Raw genomic sequence first — 19,435 nt, 5'->3', positions numbered from 1 at the left:
ATCAGTCGGTTGGTTTCTCAAGGATTTTCTCTATCCGTGTACAGTGTGAGGGTTTAGGAGTTTATGGTCTTTTGCAAAGGAGGCATAGAGTTGATAGAAAAAGTTATTATTTTTTAGGTTAGCATACACGGTTAGGGGTTTCATTTTGGCTTCCGTATACATGTGTGTCATTACACTTGGATTACATTTATTCCTCCTGACTACCCTTTCCTGGACCCCTCCTACCTCCAGTTGCTACCTTTCCCCAGTGCACCTTACTTCTGCTTTCCCATTGGCTCTCTATATCACGTCTCCTTGAAAAAGTTTTAGAGTAATCTTTAAAAGGCAGGCACCTGCACCCCAGTAACTCACTAAGTTGAATTAAATTATTGCCTAGAAAATATAGTTTGAGGATTTGATAAAGTCAGAATTTGATTGTGATTACTTTAGTAAAGTTATTTACATATAAATGAACCTTTATTTAGGGTGGCTTTATAAACGTTTGTGTATATACTGTTATTTTGTCTAATATGGGAGAATGTATATAATAAAAACAGTAAGCCTTTTTTAGGTCATGTCCTTATTTAATCATTTTTGCTTTAGGTTGAAGTAGGGTTAGTTCTTAGTGTTGAAATATATTCTGAAGAGCCAGTTAAAGACTGATAATTGAGGAGAGATGGCTCAGAGGTTAAAAGTACCAGCTACTCTTCCAGAGTTCAATTCTCAGCAACCACATGGTAGCTCACAGCCATCTATAATGAGATCTGGTGCCTTCTTCTGGCATGCAGGCAGAACACTTGTATACATAATAAATGAATAGATCTTTAAAAAAAGATTTATTTTAATTGTGTATGGGTGTGTATACACATGCCCTTGTATGTGTGTACCGGTGTGTGGATGTGTGCACCTTATGCAAGTGACCTTGTATGTGTGTATCTGTGTGTGGGTGTGTGCACATGTCTACAAGTGCCCTTGTGTGTGCATATCTGTGTGTGGGTGTGTGTATGCAAATGCCCTTGTATGTGTATCTGTTTGTGGGTGTGTGCATCTGTATGCAAGTGCTCTCAGAATCCAGAGGCATCAGATCCTTCTGGAGCTGCTGTATAGGCAGTTGTGGGCTGTCTGGCATAGGTGCTGGGAACCAAGTTCAAGTCTTCTGCAAGAGCAGTTTTTACTCTTAACTCATGAGCCATGTCTTTAGCCCTGTAATTTAAGCTTTTTGGGATATCTACTAAATGAAAACCTTTTTTATATGAATATTTATTGGGTTTTCTTGCTATTTATTTGCATTGTTGTTGTTGAGACACCAAGCCATATGAAGTGATTTTTTTTTTTTTTTCAGTTTGGTTTTTGAGGGTTCCCTCCTCTGTCCTCTGTATTGGAATGTTTATTTTCTCTTAGTGGCATGTGTTTCCCAGTGGTTGCTTTGTTTGCTCATGTGGAGAATGTATGTTCATTTGTGTCCCTAGGGTGCTTTGAATCCTTAGAGATAATTATTACAGGCTCAAACATGCTCAACTCCATGGTGATAATAAGCCAAACCAAGTTTTCCTTTGTGTGATGGTAAATAGGCACTATAGTGATCTCCTATTTGCAAGGTCATAACATTCCAAAATGCTCAGTCTTTGTTTGCACTTACCTATTTCTCTTCTGGTATTTCTTAAATTAAGTTGTTTCATTCCTAAATACTTCACTATGCATGAAGAAGGGCACACTGCATTAATTATCTTTTGCCTCAGTAACAGTCTGCCATAAACTATAGCTTAAAACAAGGCATTTATTGCATAATAGTTAAATATCAAGTTTGGGCATGGTTTAGAAGGATCTTCTGCTCCAAGTCTCTTAGAAGGGTCCAGTCAAGGTGCTGGCCATGGCTGCAATTTTTCTGAAACTTGAGTAGGGAAAAATTTACTCTAGGTTTCTGTAGTTGAGTTTCTTAAGTGCTGTTGGTCAGAGGCTACCAAATAGGCCTCTGACATGTTCTCCTTCATGAAAACCAGCGAGGGAGAGCCTGTTAGTAAGGTCTAATTCATGTTTATGTATCCAAGGTTTAGAAATGACACCACATCACCATTGCTTTGTTCTGTTGGTTGGAAATCAGTCGCTAGACCATCCTACAGTAGGGACAGATTATAGAATCTGTGTGTGTGACTTGGTGTGACTACCAAGACATAGAAATAGATTGAGCAGTGATGTTTAATAGTAGTTGATGTTGCTTCCATGTCCAGCTTTCTCTTTTCATTGTTTGAATCAGACAGAATCAAAACACTCATTATATTGTTATGTCCCTTTAAAATTCTTTTATCAAGAAGAGTTTTCCCAGGGGTTGGGGATTTAGCTCAGTGGTACAGCACTTGCCTAGCAAGCACAAGGCAAAAGAGTTTTCCCTTCCTCCTGCCATTTTTCTTTAATCCACTGATTTTTTTAAATTTATGTTTTATTTTTAAGACAGGGTTTCATGTATCCAAGGCTGTCCCCGAACTTCATTGTGTACCAAAGATGACCTGGAACTTCTGATCCTTTTGCTCTCACCTTTGAATTGCTAGGAATACAGGTGTTTGCTACTTGAGCTATCCCAAGATTTACCAACTGATATTTTTGAGGAAACTGTGTTATTTGCCTGAATAGACTTTTATATTCATATATATCTAGTTGCTTTTCATAGTAGCATTTAACTACTTTCTCTAGTTTTAAACAATACTGAGAATTATATTCTAAATTGTTTTTTTTAAAGGCTACTCTCTAGGTGATATACTTTGTATTGTTAATACGTCAGGCTGCATAGTCTAATGGTAATTTCCAAGATTTCCCTTCCCATTGGCCTTTCATTAATAGTATTAATATTCAGTGATAATCATTGTCAGAATAAAAATGTTTAATAAGGTCTGGAAATTGGATACACACACACACACACACACACACATAAAATTCTTACATTAGTTTCACATTTGTTAGTTGCAATTCTTCCCCCCTTCCTTTGTACTGGTCATCAAATGCCCTCACTACAGATGGTAGTTGGCTTTTATGCATAGAAATTACCCTCAATGGTAAGAGTTTTTAGTTTCTGAAATACAGTCAACTGGAAAGTGAGATAAGTGCTTAATTCTTTCTTTTTAATGACTAATTGCAGAATAATGAATTAAGGGGTATTTCTCTAGGTATATAGCTGATTTTGTTTTTAAAGAAAACCTTTGTTCACTAGGCTGTTTATATATCTACTGTATTTTATTTATTTTTATGTGTGAGGATATTTATCCTGCATGTATGTCTATGCTCCAAGTGCATTCCTGATGTTTGAGGAGGCCAGATCTCCTGGTACTGGAATTACAGACTATGAGCTGCCATGTGGGTATGGGGAACCAGAACCAGGTCCTCTGGAAGAGCAACCAGTGCTCTTAACTACTGAGCATCTCTTCAGCCTCTCTAATATATTTTAAACAGCTTTAGTAGTTATTATGTTTGATGCCGTATTGTTAACGTTTTTTTGAGCAAAAGGAACCTCTCCAAGTCTTATTCCTATGTTCCTTGACTAGACCCCATTATTATTTTGAATTTTTTTGACATAGGAAATATTTCCTTTAGATACATTAGGAAGAGAATGATATTTAGAATGTATTACTGGAAACTAGAAAAATTTTTTGCTACCAGATTGTATTTTCTTAAACCTCTCTAGGATATATAGACAGGAAATAATTTTTAAAGAGAAAATAATGTGCAGTTTAGACTAATTTGATTTGCCAGATTATAATTTCTTTCATTTTACATTTGTTACTTAAAAAATTGTTTTTAAAGAATTTAATACTTGTTTTGTGTATGTATGTATGCCTGTATGGTTTTATGTACCAACTCCATGCTGGTACAGAGGTTAGAAGAGGCATTGATCCCTTGGAACTGGTGTTAAGAACTGGTTGTGAGCCCCTGTGGGGTGTGGGAACTGAACCTGGGTCCTCTGAAAGAATAAAAAGCACACTTAGTTCTCTGGCCTCCATTTTTAACTTTTTAGTGTTGGTAATATTTCCTGATAGTATTAGTAGAATTACCACTTTATCATTTCACTATTTGGTGCACACAAGTGTGTCTTCAAATATAATTTCTAAAGAAGGGTATCAGTATTGTTAGGTGAAGTTTAATATTTCTCTCTGAAGGTGGTTAAAAAACATTGTTTCTATTGTCAGTTAAATAAATGCTTTTAAAAATAATTTCTTATGATCATATCACTAACTTGATACCTAGTTACATTAATTTTCTTCTATTCGTTGTCTTTTTTTCATTTGGAGACAGTTGTTTTAGTTTATTTTCAGTTTTTAGGGATTATTTTGTTCCTTTCTTCTTTGTTTATAGTATGTAAAATATTTCTATGGTTTCCAATTAAGAAACAATTTTAGATCTATTTTATTTTTACATATATGAGTGTTTGCCTGCATATATGTCTGTGTATCATGTGCTTACTTGTGGAGGTGTGATGAGGGAGTTGGATCCCTTAGAACTGAAGTTATGGATGGTTTTGAGACACCACATGGAGGCTTGGGAACCCGATCTGGGTCTTCTCCAAGAACAATATGTACTTTTATTCTAGGAGCCATCTGTCCAGCTCCTTGGGTTTCACATTTCTTCATTTCTGTCCCTTCAGCACTTTTTATTTCTTTTAATTTGAGTAGCCACTTTTATTAGTTTTTGGTTCATGCAAATACAATCAACTACATGTGTATCCGTTTAAATGTACTGTAGTTTGGTCTTGAAGGATGTCTGGATTTTTTTCCAGTTTGGATTAGTAGAAGTGAAGCTGTTTTAAACACTTGTGTGTTGATTTTATTTGGACAACAGTTTTTATTTCCTTTGAATCGGTGTTTAAGAGTCTAGTTATTGAATCATATGAAAAGCACTTTTGTAAGAAACTGTAATAGACACCTTGAATGACTGTACCATTTCACACTCACATTAGTGTACAGATATTCCAGTTTCTCTTAGTTCTTTTTATTCTTGTTGCATTTGTTTATTTGTTTATATTTATTATTATTATTATTATTATTATTATTATTATTATTTGTGTGTATATTTATACACATGTATGTGGCAACAAGCGAGAGTCAGTTCTCTCCAACCATGTGGGTCTTGGGGATTGAATTCAGGTCATCAGGCATTGAGCCATGTCAGCGTCCACAGTTTCTCAGAATTTGTAATTGGTTTTTAATTTTAGCTGTTCTGATAGGCACATAATGATAATTGGTTGTGGATGTTTGTAATGGATAATGGTGATGCATATGTTTTTATTCATGTGTTTATCTGCCCCCTGTATGTTCCCAATGAAATGATATTCATTTCTTGCCTGTTTTCTGATTGAATTGTTTGCTTTTCTTTTTTTTTTTTTTTTTTTGAACCTAATCATTATGAATACTTGGATGCCCTAGATGTAAGTCCTTTATAAAATATATAAATAGGTTCTCTCAGACTGTATCTTGTCATTTTATCCTTTCAACAGAGTCTTTCTCAGCAAAAATTTAATTTTTCTATGGCCTGATTTTTGCTTTTATAGATTTTTGATTTTTTGTGTAAGAACTAGGCTGGTATTTAGAGACAGAGAATTGTAATTGTGGATAGTAATATAATTAGTGTATAGCTGTTATAGCAAACAATACAGAGAGAGGTCTCTCGAAAAACTTTGCAGCCCAGCAGCCTCCCCTCTGTGTGTATAAAAGTCACTACATCAGAGAGATATCCACTACCTGTTTATTGCAGCACTATTCACAGGAACCAGAATTATAGTCAGCCAAGATGTCATCAGCAGATGAATGGATTTTAAAAAGAGGTATATAGGGGCTGAGATGGCTCAATGGTTAAGAACACTTGATGCTCTTGCAGAGGACCGGAGTTTTATTCCCAGCATCTATATGGCTAACAATCATCTATAACTTCAGTCTCAAGGGTTCTAATGCCCTCTTCTGACCTCCAAGGCACCCACAGACAAATGGCATTTACACATAGATAGACACGTATACTCACAGACTTTTTAAAAAAGATGTGTGTGGGGTGGGGGTGGAGAGATACTGTTATAAAAAGTATTGCATATTGCATTGCAGCAACATGACTGAAGCTGGAGGACATTATGTTAGATAAAACTAGGTGCAGAGAGACACATACTGCAGAAGCTAAAGACATTAGTCCAACAGTGTAGATGGTAGTGTGACTGTTAGTAGAGGCTAGGAAGAGAAAGCAGTCAGAGGGTATGATAATCAGTACCCAGATCAGTTGCTGTAGTTCTCATATGTTACAAAATTGGGGAACTAATCCAAAGCAATTAACTGTACATTTCAAAATGACTGGAAAGAAAGAGCTGGCTTCCCAAGATCATAGACATGATAGTATTTGAGGGGATAGAAGAGCTGAAGACTGTGGTTTGATCATTATACATTGTATTCGTACGTAGACTTGATTTATAAAGTTGTGGTCACATAAGTGAGTACAAATACTATATGCTAATTGAAATCATAGAATCTGGAGCTGGGACGATGGCTCAGTGGTCAAGAAGAGCACTTGCTGCCCTAAGAGGACCCATGTCCCATTTCCAGCACTCATGTTTGATGACACACAACTACCTGGAACTCCAGCTGTAGAGGGTCTCTCTCTCTCACGCATGCACGCACACACACACATGAATCCCCTGCAAAAAACAAACAAACAAACAAAAACCACAAAAACCCCCAAGCTTCTAGAGGTTTATCTTTTTTATTTTAAGGTAGCCAGGCTGACTTCATTCTTTTCCCTAGCTCTCATTTTTGGTTTGATTTTTACTGTCATTTTTGTTTCACTTTTTATTTTTTGTCATATTCATGCCTACATTTCTTTACTTTCCTAGCTTCTTAGGGTGGAAGCTTAAGTGATTCATTTTAAAAATGTTCTGATTTTCTAATGTGTATTTAACACTTGTAAGGTTCTTTTTTTTTTTTTTAAATCTTTATCTATTTAAAACATTTCTGTGTTTATCCTGAGGCTTCTTTGATTTGTGTATTATTTGGAACTCTGTTGTTTATGCCAAATATTTAAGATTTTCCGGCTGTCTTCTATGAATGATTGTAATTAATTCCATTGGGGTCTGTGAGCAGGTTGTGTATAAATACGTTTCTGTTCTTCTGTTACTAAAGTGTATTTTTCTGTCTTAGTGAATGTTCTTGTGTGAGTATGGGGAGAATACACTTGGTGGTGGTGAGGTGTTCTGTGGGTGTCAGTTAGATCCGGTTGATGGATGGTGCTTATCAGTTCAGTGCTGTTCGGAAGTTTTGCCTGCTGAATCTGTCAACTGCAGAAAGAGGGAGTTGATCTCTCCAATTTTAATAGTGCTCCAGTTTGCAGTTCTGATATTTTTCCCTCAGGTATTTTGACACTTGTTTTGTTTGGTGCAGTCACATTAAAGCTTGTTCTGTCTTCTTGAAGAATTGACACATTTTCATTAATGCCCCTCTACCCCTGATGTTTTCCTCTCTATTTAGTAAACCTGATAGGGATATGGCAGTTCACCTTCTGTTAAAACATGGTGCACCTTCATCTGTTTCTTTAGATTCACCCATGTTCTTGATATTTATGTGGGTTTTTCAGGGATGGTGTATTTGAGCAGGTTGTTTTTTTTTTTGCCCCCAGCCATTCCAGCATTCTCTTTTAATTGGTTTATTTAAACTTTTCACATATAAAGTGATTATTGATACAATTAGGTTCATATCTGTCATATTTGCAACTGGTTTCTATTCATACACGTTTCTTGCATTTTTTCTTCTGTCTCTGATTTGCAATTAGCTTCCAATGTGGCTTTCCCTTCTTTTATGTATTAATTACATTCCTTTTGCATATTTTTAGTGTTTGTGTTGATAGAAGAGTATATTTGGACTTACGATTCTAGAGGGTTAGCGCCCACAACTGCTGGGACAGCACGGAAGCAGGTGGCAGGAATAGGCCGCTGGAAGCTCACACTTGAACTGTAATCACGAAGCAGAGAGAGCAACTAGAGGCAGGCATGGCTTTGTACTCTCCAAACCCTCCTCCAGTGACATGCTTCCTCCAGCAAGGTGGTACCACCTCAACCTTCCCTGGCAGTGCCAGCAGCTGAACCAAGTGTTGACATGCCTGAGACTTTGGGGGCATTTCTCATTCAGGCCATCACAGTGCTTATCCTAGAGTTTGTAAAATATGTTTATGACTAATCTAACTCCAACTTTAAATAATATTATACTGCTTATCAGTGGTATAGATAGATTTTCAGAATACATTTTATTCCTCTCTTATATGACTGTGTCAGAGTGCCACAGGTTGGGTGGTTTGTAATAAACAGAAATTTATTGGATTACAGTTCTAGAAGCTGAGCCATCCAAGATTCAGGAGCCAACACCTGGTACAAAGGTCTTTGAATGTCTGAGACATCTCATGGCAGAAGGGTAGAGAGAGGGAGGCTGGTAACAAAAGGATACTCTATCCTTTCCAAATAAACTCAATCTTGATATGCAGAATGTATAATGAAATTAATATAGTCAGGAGTCTGTTTTTATGACCACTCATCTCTGGAAGTTTAAAAAAAACTTTTAAATCTTTTATTTATTCTTTGACAATTTCATACATGTATACAGTGGCCTTACCCACCACAACCCCTCGGCATGCCAACATGCTCCCGATATGTTCCTTCCTGTCTTCACGCTCTCTCCTTTGTTAAGTACCCACTGAGTCTGGTCAACATGCTCCCAATATGTTCCTTCCTATCTTCACGCTCTCTCCTTTGTTAAGTACCCACTGAGGCTGGTCGTTGCTCCCTGTTAGAATACAGACTGATCTTGTGCATTTGCTCATAGCTGCAGTGAGTTCATGAGTGCTGTAGCATGTCATACCCAGAAGACTGCATTTCACAGCTCTTTACTCCATCCTTCAGTTTGTACATTCTTTCTACCCTCTCTTCACTGTCTTGCTGAACCTTGGGAGAATAGGGTTGATAGAGATGTCCTATTTATGGTTGATTACTTAACAGTCACCTTTTCTGAGCACTTTGACCTAGTTATGAATCTTTGCATTAATTGTTCCTCAACTGTAGAAGCAGCTTCTCTTGTTAGTGTTGAGAGCGGTACTCATCTCTGGGCATAAACAAATATCTAGAAGGCAATTTGACTGCATATCCATTTAGTAGAACAACAGTAACGGGCTGCTCCCAGGGCCTATGACCTCCAGAATCATGGACTTTTGACCAGGTTTATCGTGCCAGGCATGGATTCCCTTCTATGGAGCAGGCCTTAGTTCCAACCAAAATGTGATTGGTTACCCCCATAATCTTTATGCCACTATTGCATAGATGGGCACTTCTTACTGTAACATCTGGTATATTCACTGTTGGGCAATACCTTTGATGACTTGACTCTCCCACCTGCCTGCATGGCACCTTCCAACATTATGAAAATTAGCCATCTGTGAGGAAGTGTTCAGGTCAATTCCAGTTTGATTGCTGTTTGTCCTACAATCAAAATGTATTGTGTCTTCAGCAGTAGGATATTTAAAGTCTAGTTCTTGTGGGTAATCAAGAGCAGTGGCAATAGCCTGAATTGTTTTGGTGGAGGGGGTGCCTTCTTGATGAATAACTCATAAGGAAGTAGCCCACTCCTGGTACTAAGATTTTCATATAATAACCTGTCTTCTGGGGAAAGGTTACCCACCCATGCAGGGAACCTGTGTCCAAATCCCTTTACAGTTTTTTTTTTTTTTTTTAAGGGCTTACAGTAGTGCAGGATATTTAATATATCCTTAGTTTGGTTAACCCTGTTTCTTCTTCATCCATTCACTATGACCATCCCCACTAAACCTTTAACTCTGAGCATTCACTCTACTTTCAAATCACATATCAAGACTGGTCCTTTTTCCCCTCCCCCTTTAACTCTTGAAATAATAGTTCCTTTCCTTACCTGTAGATTTCTTGATGAGAGTGTAGTAATTTTTATCTTTGTTTCTCTGTAGATGAGTTCTCCCAACTCTGTTACATTTTTTTTTTCCATGACTTCTCTGTGTTTTTGGTTTTCTGCTATTTGAATATGATGTGCATATGTGCTAGTTTTTACCAACTTGGCACAAAACTAAACTCACTCCCCTGAGAAGAGGGAACCCTAATTGAGAAGTTGCTCCCATCAGATTGGCCTATGGACATGTCTCTGGGGTATTTTCTTGATTAATGATTGATTCTCACTGCAGGCAAGTGATCCTGGGTTATATGAAAAAGCAAAGTAGCTTTGCAAGCTATGGAGAAGAAGCCAGACTGTGGATTTCCTCTGTGGTTCTTGCCTCTGTCCCTGCTTGAGTTCTTGATCTGACTTTCCTTAAAGATGAACTATGTCATCACTGTGTCCCCCCTCACGACCCCATTTATTTTTGGTTATGATATGTATCACAGCATTAGAGAAACCTAACCAATTATAGCCCAGATGTAGATTCTTTTTCTTCCCAGTTTTGTCTTGTCTTTTTCTTTTTCTCCCTCCCCCTTCCCGTCCCTTTTGGTTTTGTCTCATCTTCCTGGATTGGTGTTTTGATGTCTTTACTGACTTCTGAAATTCCTCAGTCACCATATTGCCTTAAATATTTCTGCTGCTCCTCTCTTTCTTTTATTGCAGCTATGTGTATGCTGTAGCACTTTGATTTCTTACCGCCTTTGGACACCTTCACTCCTTTTCAGGCTAGGGATTTCTGTTAGAAGAATTTCAAGCTCAGATTCTTTCTTTAATGTTACCCCCCTATCCTGTTTACTATTTACTTGTTCCTTTAGAACTCTTAAATAACTATAATAATAGTTATTTAAAAATGTTTCTTGTCTGATAATTCTAAAATCTGTATTACCTCCATCTGGTTCTAATATGTTGTCTATTCAAACTTAAAAAAAAAAAAAGATTTTTTAGCAGTTGGGGATTTAGCTCAGTGGTAGAGCCCTGGGTTTGATCCTCAGCTCAAAAAAAAAAAAAAGATTTTTTAGGACTCTTCCTCCTCTCCACTGCCCTATTTTCCTCTCTTCTCTTCTCCCCTCTCCTCTCCTCTTCTCCCAGTCATGAGCTTCTTGTGTAGCTCAGGCTAGCCCTAAGTTTGTAATCCTGTGTTGGCCTCTTAAGTGTTGGGGTTACAGGTGTTTGCTTTTCTGTAACAGTTCATCCCAAGGAGTTAAGAGCCTCTGTACAGTATCTTTCCTCCTGAAATCTAATTTTAAGTGACCAACTTAACTTCCAGCTAATATTTGAGGTACTCAACAAGAATAAAACCCTTTCCTTTCCACTTCCAACCCTTTCCCCCCTTCTTTTAGTTAGAACTATACTGCCTACATTTATTTGTTTTGAGGCAGAGTCTCTCTCTATGTAGTTCTGGCTGTCCTGGAACTCATGTAGATCAGGCTGGCCTAGAATTCACAGAGATTGGCCTGCCTCTGCCTCCCAAGTGCTAGGATAAAGGCCTGTGTCACCAGGCTGGAATCCTGTCTGCATCTTTGCAGTGCATATTTGTATTCTGTTATGTCAAATCCTCATGGTTGGTTTAGTTCTCTAATTCCTTTTAGTTTTCAAGTCCTTTCGGGATATGCAGTTTGTTCTTTAGTGGGTTTTCAGGAGAAAAATATATTGTTAAATATATCTTTATATTTAAAAGATAAATATAACAACATAAATATATGTTTTAAATATATCTTTAAAATAGAAAGACAGTTGGACTATGAATCCCTAAACATATTTTTTGCATAAATTTTTCTGATTCATTATATTTGGGTCTAAAATAAAGTTGTCATAAAGTCTTGTGATGTATTTTTCTTATAAATATCTTGATATTTTTACCTGCATGCTAGAGACATTAAAACAAACAACAACAAAGACAAGCAGGGCACAGCTTGAGTACTCCTCTATTCCTAGGGACAGGCGGGTATCTGGTTCCTTGGTTAGCCTGGTCTACATAGAGAATTCCAGGCCAACCAGGGCTACATTGATGCTGTCTCAAACAAACCGACCAGTAGCCTGTGTGGTGGCACCTTCTTGGTATGTCTCCCTAGCATGTTGTGTATTCTTGTACTATGGATTCAAGTTTGAGGAAGATTTGCTTGAAGCATGACTTGAACTGTTTACTGCTTTGCCTGCTTTGTATGTGTTTGATTATTTCCATTTACTTTCTAACCTGTTTTTCTCTTTTGTTTTTTTCAAGACAGGGTTTCTCTATGTAAGAGTTCTGGAACTTGCTTTGTCGACTAGGCTGGCCTCAAACTCACAGAGATCTGTATGCCTAGGCCTCCCAAGTGTTGGAATTAAAGGCATGCACCACCACTGCCTGGCATTTCTGGACATTTTTTGAGGGGACACTTTTGGGGAGACATTTTTATAATTTAGTTTTGAGGTGGTTTTTTGTTTGTTTGTTTGTTTGTTTGCTTGCTTGCTTTTTTCTTTTTCCTTTCTAAAAACAAAACAAAAAACAAGTTTTCAACCTCATTTGTGAATCTCACTGGCTGTTCCTGTTGTCTGGCCATACTTTTCCGAGGTGTTCCAATTTTGACTTCTTTTTTAAAATTTATTTTTATTTTGTGAATATGAGTGTTTTGCCTACATGTATGTTGGTATGCCGCTTTTGTGTAGTGCCTGTGGAGACCAAAGAGGACTGGTGTTAGAGATGGTTATGAGCTGCTATGTGGCCCAGGTCCTGTCTTGACGGTTGAGCAGGCCCTCCAGCCTGAGGTTTGCTGCCAGCTTCTTAATTTCCTTTAGGTCTTTTCAAAATACTAAAGAACATTTTCATCTTCATTTTACTTGATTGCTCCGAAGATTTTATTATATGTTAGATGACTATTTTTCCTCTGCTGTCTTGTGGTAGGTTTTTATTTCATCCTCTGTCTTTCCCTGGTAGAGAAGGAACAGCTTTCAGAGGAAGGAATGGGCAAGTGTTGGTTTGAGCTTTGGGATTCAAGGCCTACCTTTAAGTGACAAAGTATTTGTACAAACTGTTACCTTTTGGAAATAAGCAGTACAGCATTTCTTTAAACCCTCCCCTTTCTCTGTCTTTGTGTCTGGGAGAGGACTGTTAGTATTTGCAGTTATGGTGAGTTGAAGGCTGGGTCACTTGGACCTCTGCCCGCTGAGTTCTCCTTAGTTTTGCTTTACATAGGTTTTTGTTTTTTTTTTTTCCCTGTCCTCTGCACGTTCCTTTTCTGGGTATGTCTTTGTCTTTCTCAGAGTTAGAGACTATTACCAATCCAGGATCAGCGTGTGAATGTGGTCCAGTTCCCTTGGAAATTTTCTATGTTTATCTACCTCTTGGAGCCTGTGAAGGACATTATCTGACTTTATCCAGTTCTCAGGTTGTCTGTTGTTGCCAGGATTTGAACTTGTTCATTTTGTGAAGGATAGACTTTTCCTTTGTTTCTATGTAAGTGGCTTCTTTCTAATTAATGTAATTAGTATTTTTTCCATAGGTGTGTGTGTGTGTGTGTGTGTGTAAGTTTTAGACCCCATTTGAGAACTCATTTTTTTTTTTTTTTTTTTAGCACTTACTATAGGCAGATGTTTGTGTCCCTCCAGCTTGCTCCCAGATGTCACACAGAGACTTCCTAGTAATTAGGCTTGTTCCTAACTAGGTCTTAGAACTTAAACTAATCCATTTCTAGTCATCTGTGTGTTGCTACGTGACTCATGGCTTTTACCTTTTTTCTTGCACGCCTGTTCTCTCTGGCATGCTGGGAACTTCGCCAGTCTTCCCAGAGTTCTCTCTGGCTCTCCTGCCTATACCTCCTGCCTAGCTAATGGCCATTAGCTTTTTAGTAAACCAATCAGAAGGTGCCTTGTCAAGGACACATCTTTGCAGTGTACAAAAGGATTCCTCAGCCATTTATAACAGTGTATGATGATCTTATTTATAGCTCTGCTTGTTTATTATGTTCTCATCAGAATGAGAAGTGAAGACCTGTCCATCTTAGTACTACTGTATACTTGGAACCTAGTACACTGTCTTGTCCAAGGCAGGAAGGACTCGGTGTATATTTGTGGAATAAACAATTCTGGCATATGGTAGACTCCTCAGTATGCTACCACCTTAAAACTGCCAAGTATTTGGAAGTGAGTCTAAACTTCTACAGCAGCAAGTATTTGATTTAAGTTAAAGCAGTATGCTCCACTTTTGATAGCTGGAAATATTAAAAATTGACAAGATTTGGGCCTTAGTTTGCATTATGAATTAAAGTATTTTATTGTATACCTTTGTTTCAGTTAACTTATATGCTATTAAAAACATATTGTAAAGCTGGGCAGTAGTGGTGCACACCTTTAATCCCTGTACTCAGGAAGCAAAGGCAGGTGGATCTCTGAGTTCAAGGCCAGCCTGGTCTACAGAGTAAGTCCCAGGACAGGCTCCAAAGCTACACAGAGAAACCCTGTCTCAGAAAAGAAAGAAGATTGTGATCTCATTGTCCACAGATATCCATTTTTCTTTTGTTATGGCATTAATTAAAATGTTCATTGGTAATGGAAGCTCTACCCATTGATGGTGTGTAACTGTTTGTAAAGGAAATACAGCCTCTTTATTCCTTGATTTCCATGCTACTTTTTATTTCAAATTCTAGTCCACTGGCTTTCAGATGTGTGTAGTGTACTTTGATCTGTCACCCCCTTTCCTCCTCACCAAAGTACCCTCTTCTACTTCCAGCCCTGTTACAATTCTAAATTCTACATATGAGAGAAAACGTGCATATCTGTCTGTGTGAGTGTGGTTTATTTTTACTCCATGTGTTGAAAATGTATTTTGGGGGTATAGTGGCTCATGGTTTATGATCCTAGTACTTGGAAGGCTTATGTTGAAGAATTCCTAGGAATTCAAGCTCAATCTAGGCTACAGAGAAGTTTTCTGTTTCAAAACCAACCAGCCAACCTTCACTGTACGTATTTGTGGGATGCAGTGTATTTTCAGTACAGGTATACAGTGTGCAGTGCTTAATCATAGGACTTGCCATGCCTGTCAACTCAGACATCTATCATCTCTTGTTGTTGGCAACATCCAAAATTCTAGTGATTTTTAATATTAAGTGTTGTAATCAGTAGTTGTCCTATTCTGCTGTATTGAACGTTAGGTAGTCTCCTAACAAAGAACATCTCTGTACCTGTTAACCATGCTCTCTGCATCCTTCATTTCTCCACAGTCCTCATAAGCCCTGGTAACTACTGTTTTCTTCTTTGAGGTAAACTTGTTTCCTGTGTGCTGTTGTATAGGATAAAGATTATGCATGGCACCCTGAATGAAGGATGTGACAGCTCCATATATGACTGCAATTATTTCTTGATTTCTTACATGTATAAACAGTGTTTACCTTTACTTACTGCTACGTAGTGAACAATTTCCAATGATTAATTAAAGTTAGGTTTTTTTTAATATAATGGTTACTCGGTGTTACATAACATAAACATGTCATATTTTACCTAATCTCAGTTGTTAGACTTCTTATAAATTGCTGTTAAATTGTGTTGTGATGAATGTGGATGATTAATACCGTCTAGATTGTTTTGTAGGTTAAGTTCCAAGAGGTAGAATAATTCTTTGAATTTGTAGTATGTGATTAAATGCCGTGTGTAGTCAGACTCCATGGACATAAATCCTTACTTAGATGTATATATTTGGGCCAGTCTATTTTTCTGTGTTAAGTTTCTAAATCAATACTTTTAAAGAAGATAGTTTACAATAGAAAGCAGTCAGAATGCTTAGATACCATAGCATCGTGGCTGTAGACTTCGTCATTTTCATTTTATAGCTAAACATGTTTGAATTGTTTTTTGATATAGAGTATGCTAGAATTGTGTCATGAAAAGTTCTATTAATTTGCATAGCTACTGCAAAACAGTATCATTTTGCAAAGCTTTAGTTGATATTTTAATTCAGAAATACATGTTTTTGATGATGTGGCCTCAGATTTTAAGGACAGATGCGTGCCTTTGAATCCTCATTATTTGGTTAATACTGATTTTATATGTTTGGGGTTTTGCCTGTTGTTACGTGATTATTTATATTTAAGTAATTTAAATATTTAGATTTTTATTTACCTTTTGTATTTTATGTTTTCTGTATCTGTTCTAATTGATTGCCTCTTAATTTAGTTTGAATTCTTTTTTTACATTCATAGAATATGTATATGAAGGTAGTTCTTTTCTTTATGGTCTGCTTTTAAAAATTTATTCACATGGGGCTGGAGAAATGGATCCGTGGTTAAAGAACACTTGTTTCTTTTGTAGTGGACCTGGGTTCAGTTCTCAGCACCCATATGGTAGCTAACAACCATCTGTAACTGTAGTTCTGTGGCTCTGATGTTCTTTTCTGTCCTCTGTGAGCACCAGATACAACATGGTGTACGTACATACATGCACGCAAACACCCAGACATATCAGATAAAAATAAGTCTTTTTAAGCCGGGTGGTAGTGGCAGTGGCGGCAGCGGCGCCTTTAATCCCACCTTTAATTAACTCGGTGTGTGGGGGTGGTGGGGGGTGGTGGTGGTGGTGGTGGTGGTGGCGGCGGCGCTGGCGGCGCGGGTGCAGAGGCAGGCGAATCTCTGTGAGTTCGAGGCCAGCTTTGGCTACAGAGTGAGTTCCAGGACAGGCTCCAAAGCTACACAGAGAAACCCTGTTTTTTTAAAAGTTATTCATTTGTTATAATAAATCTATTATTTGTGGTAGTATAAATAAATATATAATTCATTCACTCATTTATTAAGCACTTTTCTATGCCAGGTATACAGCTAATATTATAAAAATATACTTTTTATTTTTAGAATAATTACAGACTGCAGAAAAGCTGCAAAGATTGTTTCCCTTAGGCAGTTTATCCTACTACTCACATTTATTATTTCCATGATAAATTTGTCACAACAAAGATGCAAACATTGGTATGTTACTACTAACTAAACTTTACATTGTATTTAGACCTCACTACTTCTCCCAGAAATGTTTCTGACTCATCCAGTGTCTCATCCAAGAAACAGCATTCTGTTTAGTTGCCTTGTTTCCTTTCTCTTCCTGATAGGTGACAGTGTCTCCAGGCTTCCTTTTTTTGTTGGTGTAATTTTTGTTTGTTGCTTTCTAAACTTTTAAAGATTTATTTATTTTGTTTTATGTGTGTTTTGTTCACATGTATGTCTGTGTACTACATGTGTGTCTAGTGCCTGTGGAGGTCAGAAGAGCATGTGAGATCCCCTGAGCTGGGGTCATGGATGGTTGTGAGCCTCCATGTGGATGCTGACAATTGAACACTGGTCCTCTCCAAGAACAAGTTCTTTCAATCACTGAGCCATCTCTCCATCCTTGTTTATTTTTCACTTAGTGTTTGGAAGAATGCTAGTCATGTATTTTATTCAGTTTCTCAGTTTGGGTTTGTGAGATGTTTTTCTTGTGGTTGTATTAGGGTTATTTGTAGTGGTATGGACTCTGGGTATTATTTTATACTTCTTTATAGCCTCATGCTCAGCCTTTATTTTGTTCCTGTTCTTTTCCAGCTTCTTTTATACTTCTAGGTTGACTCTTGGCCCAGTATTCTTTCTGTACTACTTTTTTTTTTTTTTTTTTAATTAAAAACATAGATGAGTGCTCTGTCAGCTTTGTGCCAGAAGAGGGCATCAGATCCCACTATAGATGGTTGTGAACCACCATGTGGTTGCTGGGAATTGACTTCAAGACCTCTGGAAGAGCAGCCAGTGCTCTTAACCTAAGCCGAGCTGTCTCTCCATCCCCTCTGCATTTCTTTTTATGGTTTATATGCTATTCTCTTTCAAACTGCAAACATTGTACAACTTTGTGTTAGTTTCAGTAGTTTTATAATGGTGGTTTCTTCCCTTTTTTGCCCATCAATTTTTCACTTACTATTTTTATCACTCACTTCCTTTTTTCTTTTCTTTATTCCAGGAACATTTTAGTGGATAAACCAAATGATCAATCTTCCAGATGGTCTTCAGAGAGCAACTATCCTCCCCAGGTAAGATTACATGCAGCACCTGAGACTGACTAGAAGTCAGAATAGAAGGGCACTTCTCACTGGGTATCCGTTATCTAGCTAGAACCCATTGAGAGCTGCTTGATTTTTGTCTTCGTGATGATGAGCTACATTTTCTTTGTGATCTTAAATTTTTATTTTATAGGTTAAAACCATGTGGGATTTGATGAAACACTTGAAAATTTAGATTCTGATTTATTTTTATATATTAATAAGGATGCAAAATGAAGCTGTTTTGTTTTGTTCTTTAAAACAATCTTCCGAGGAGAATGTTAGAGAGCTGACTAGAGTGCTTATGTTTGCTTTGATCTGAGCTGAAGTTGGTACATTCAAATCGTCCTGCAGTCGGTTAAGGAAATGTTAGTACGGTGAACTTTGAGAAAGTCAACACAGTTCATCACATTATTCGCCTTGTGATCTTTTAAAAAACTACATTCTCATTTATTTATTTATGTATGTGTGTGGTGAATGTGAGTGCATATGTGCACGTGGAGATACGGGGAGGAATTATGGGAGTCAGTTCTCTCCTTCTATCACATGGCTTTTGCAAACACCTTTACCTTCTAAGCCATCTCACTAGCTCAGTTTGCTGTGTTAAAATAGCATACTTAGAAGGTGTTATGGCCGTGAGCCATGCTCTTTTTCCTTGGTAAGCAGTGCTGTCGTTAAAAGGGATCATTCTTTCATTATATACTTTCAGTGTATAATGCTTAGGGTGTAATAGGTACATTTATAGTGCCTATATCCTTGAAGGTGTGATAAAGTAGGTGGGTAAACTTAATGTAGTAGAATTCATGGAGCTTAGTTTTGTTGCTGTACCTATTTGGGTCATTTGAATGTTGTATGTTTACCAAACACTGTACCACTATATTATGTTCTTAGACCAAAGATTGTATTTTTATTTACTTTGACATTATTACTGAAATTATGATAATAATTTTTACTATGAAGTTCCCATTCAACTATATTTTTAAGATAGTAGCATTTAATACTTTTAATATATTTCTTTCTCATTCATTAAAAAATTATTTAGTAAGTACTCAGGAGGTATCAAGTTTTGGTAGTAGAACTGTGAAATATTTTCTTTGTTCTTGATGAATCAAGAAAACTCTGATTCAGTTAACATTCCATCTATTGAGTCATAGGATAGAAGTAACCTAAAGCTTTTGTAATTAAGATTAATTTAATTTTGAAACTCATAACATGTAATCAGTTTGTCTTAGTTGTAATTATGACCCAAATCTGAGATTCCTAGTTTTTTTATTGGATAGAAAAGGCACAATTTTGGTGTATAGATAAATAGCGAGAAGTTTTGTGCCCTTAGTGGTTGTCGGCTGTTATTGACTGCATGTGTGCTTAAGGTTTATGAAAGCTAGGACCTGAAAACAACTCAGACTGAGGATAAGGATGAGACCGAAGGAATCCTTGGCTCTGGGGACAGTAGGAGAAGCTGCAGAACTACTGCACA

The 19,435-nt window shown here is 37.3% G+C and overlaps 1 protein-coding gene across 6 annotated transcripts in view; it reads left to right on the top strand.

Annotated features, from left to right (window-relative positions):
- The window catches only part of Mkln1 (muskelin 1), a 315,449-nt gene that overhangs the window by 199,409 nt on the left and 96,605 nt on the right, over positions 1-19,435 (top strand). For all 6 annotated transcript variants that reach the window (XM_036182846.1, XM_036182847.1, XM_036182848.1 and 3 more), the window contains one exon: positions 17,880-17,949. In XM_036182846.1, coding sequence (XP_036038739.1) covers positions 17,880-17,949 — 70 coding nt within the window. The remainder of the gene's footprint in view (positions 1-17,879; positions 17,950-19,435) is intronic.

This window comes from Onychomys torridus, chromosome 3 (assembly GCF_903995425.1).
Source record: "Onychomys torridus chromosome 3, mOncTor1.1, whole genome shotgun sequence".
NCBI lineage: Eukaryota > Metazoa > Chordata > Mammalia > Rodentia > Cricetidae > Onychomys > Onychomys torridus.
Note: the sequence above shows the minus strand (reverse complement) of the source record. Positions and strands in the feature narration are given on the sequence as shown.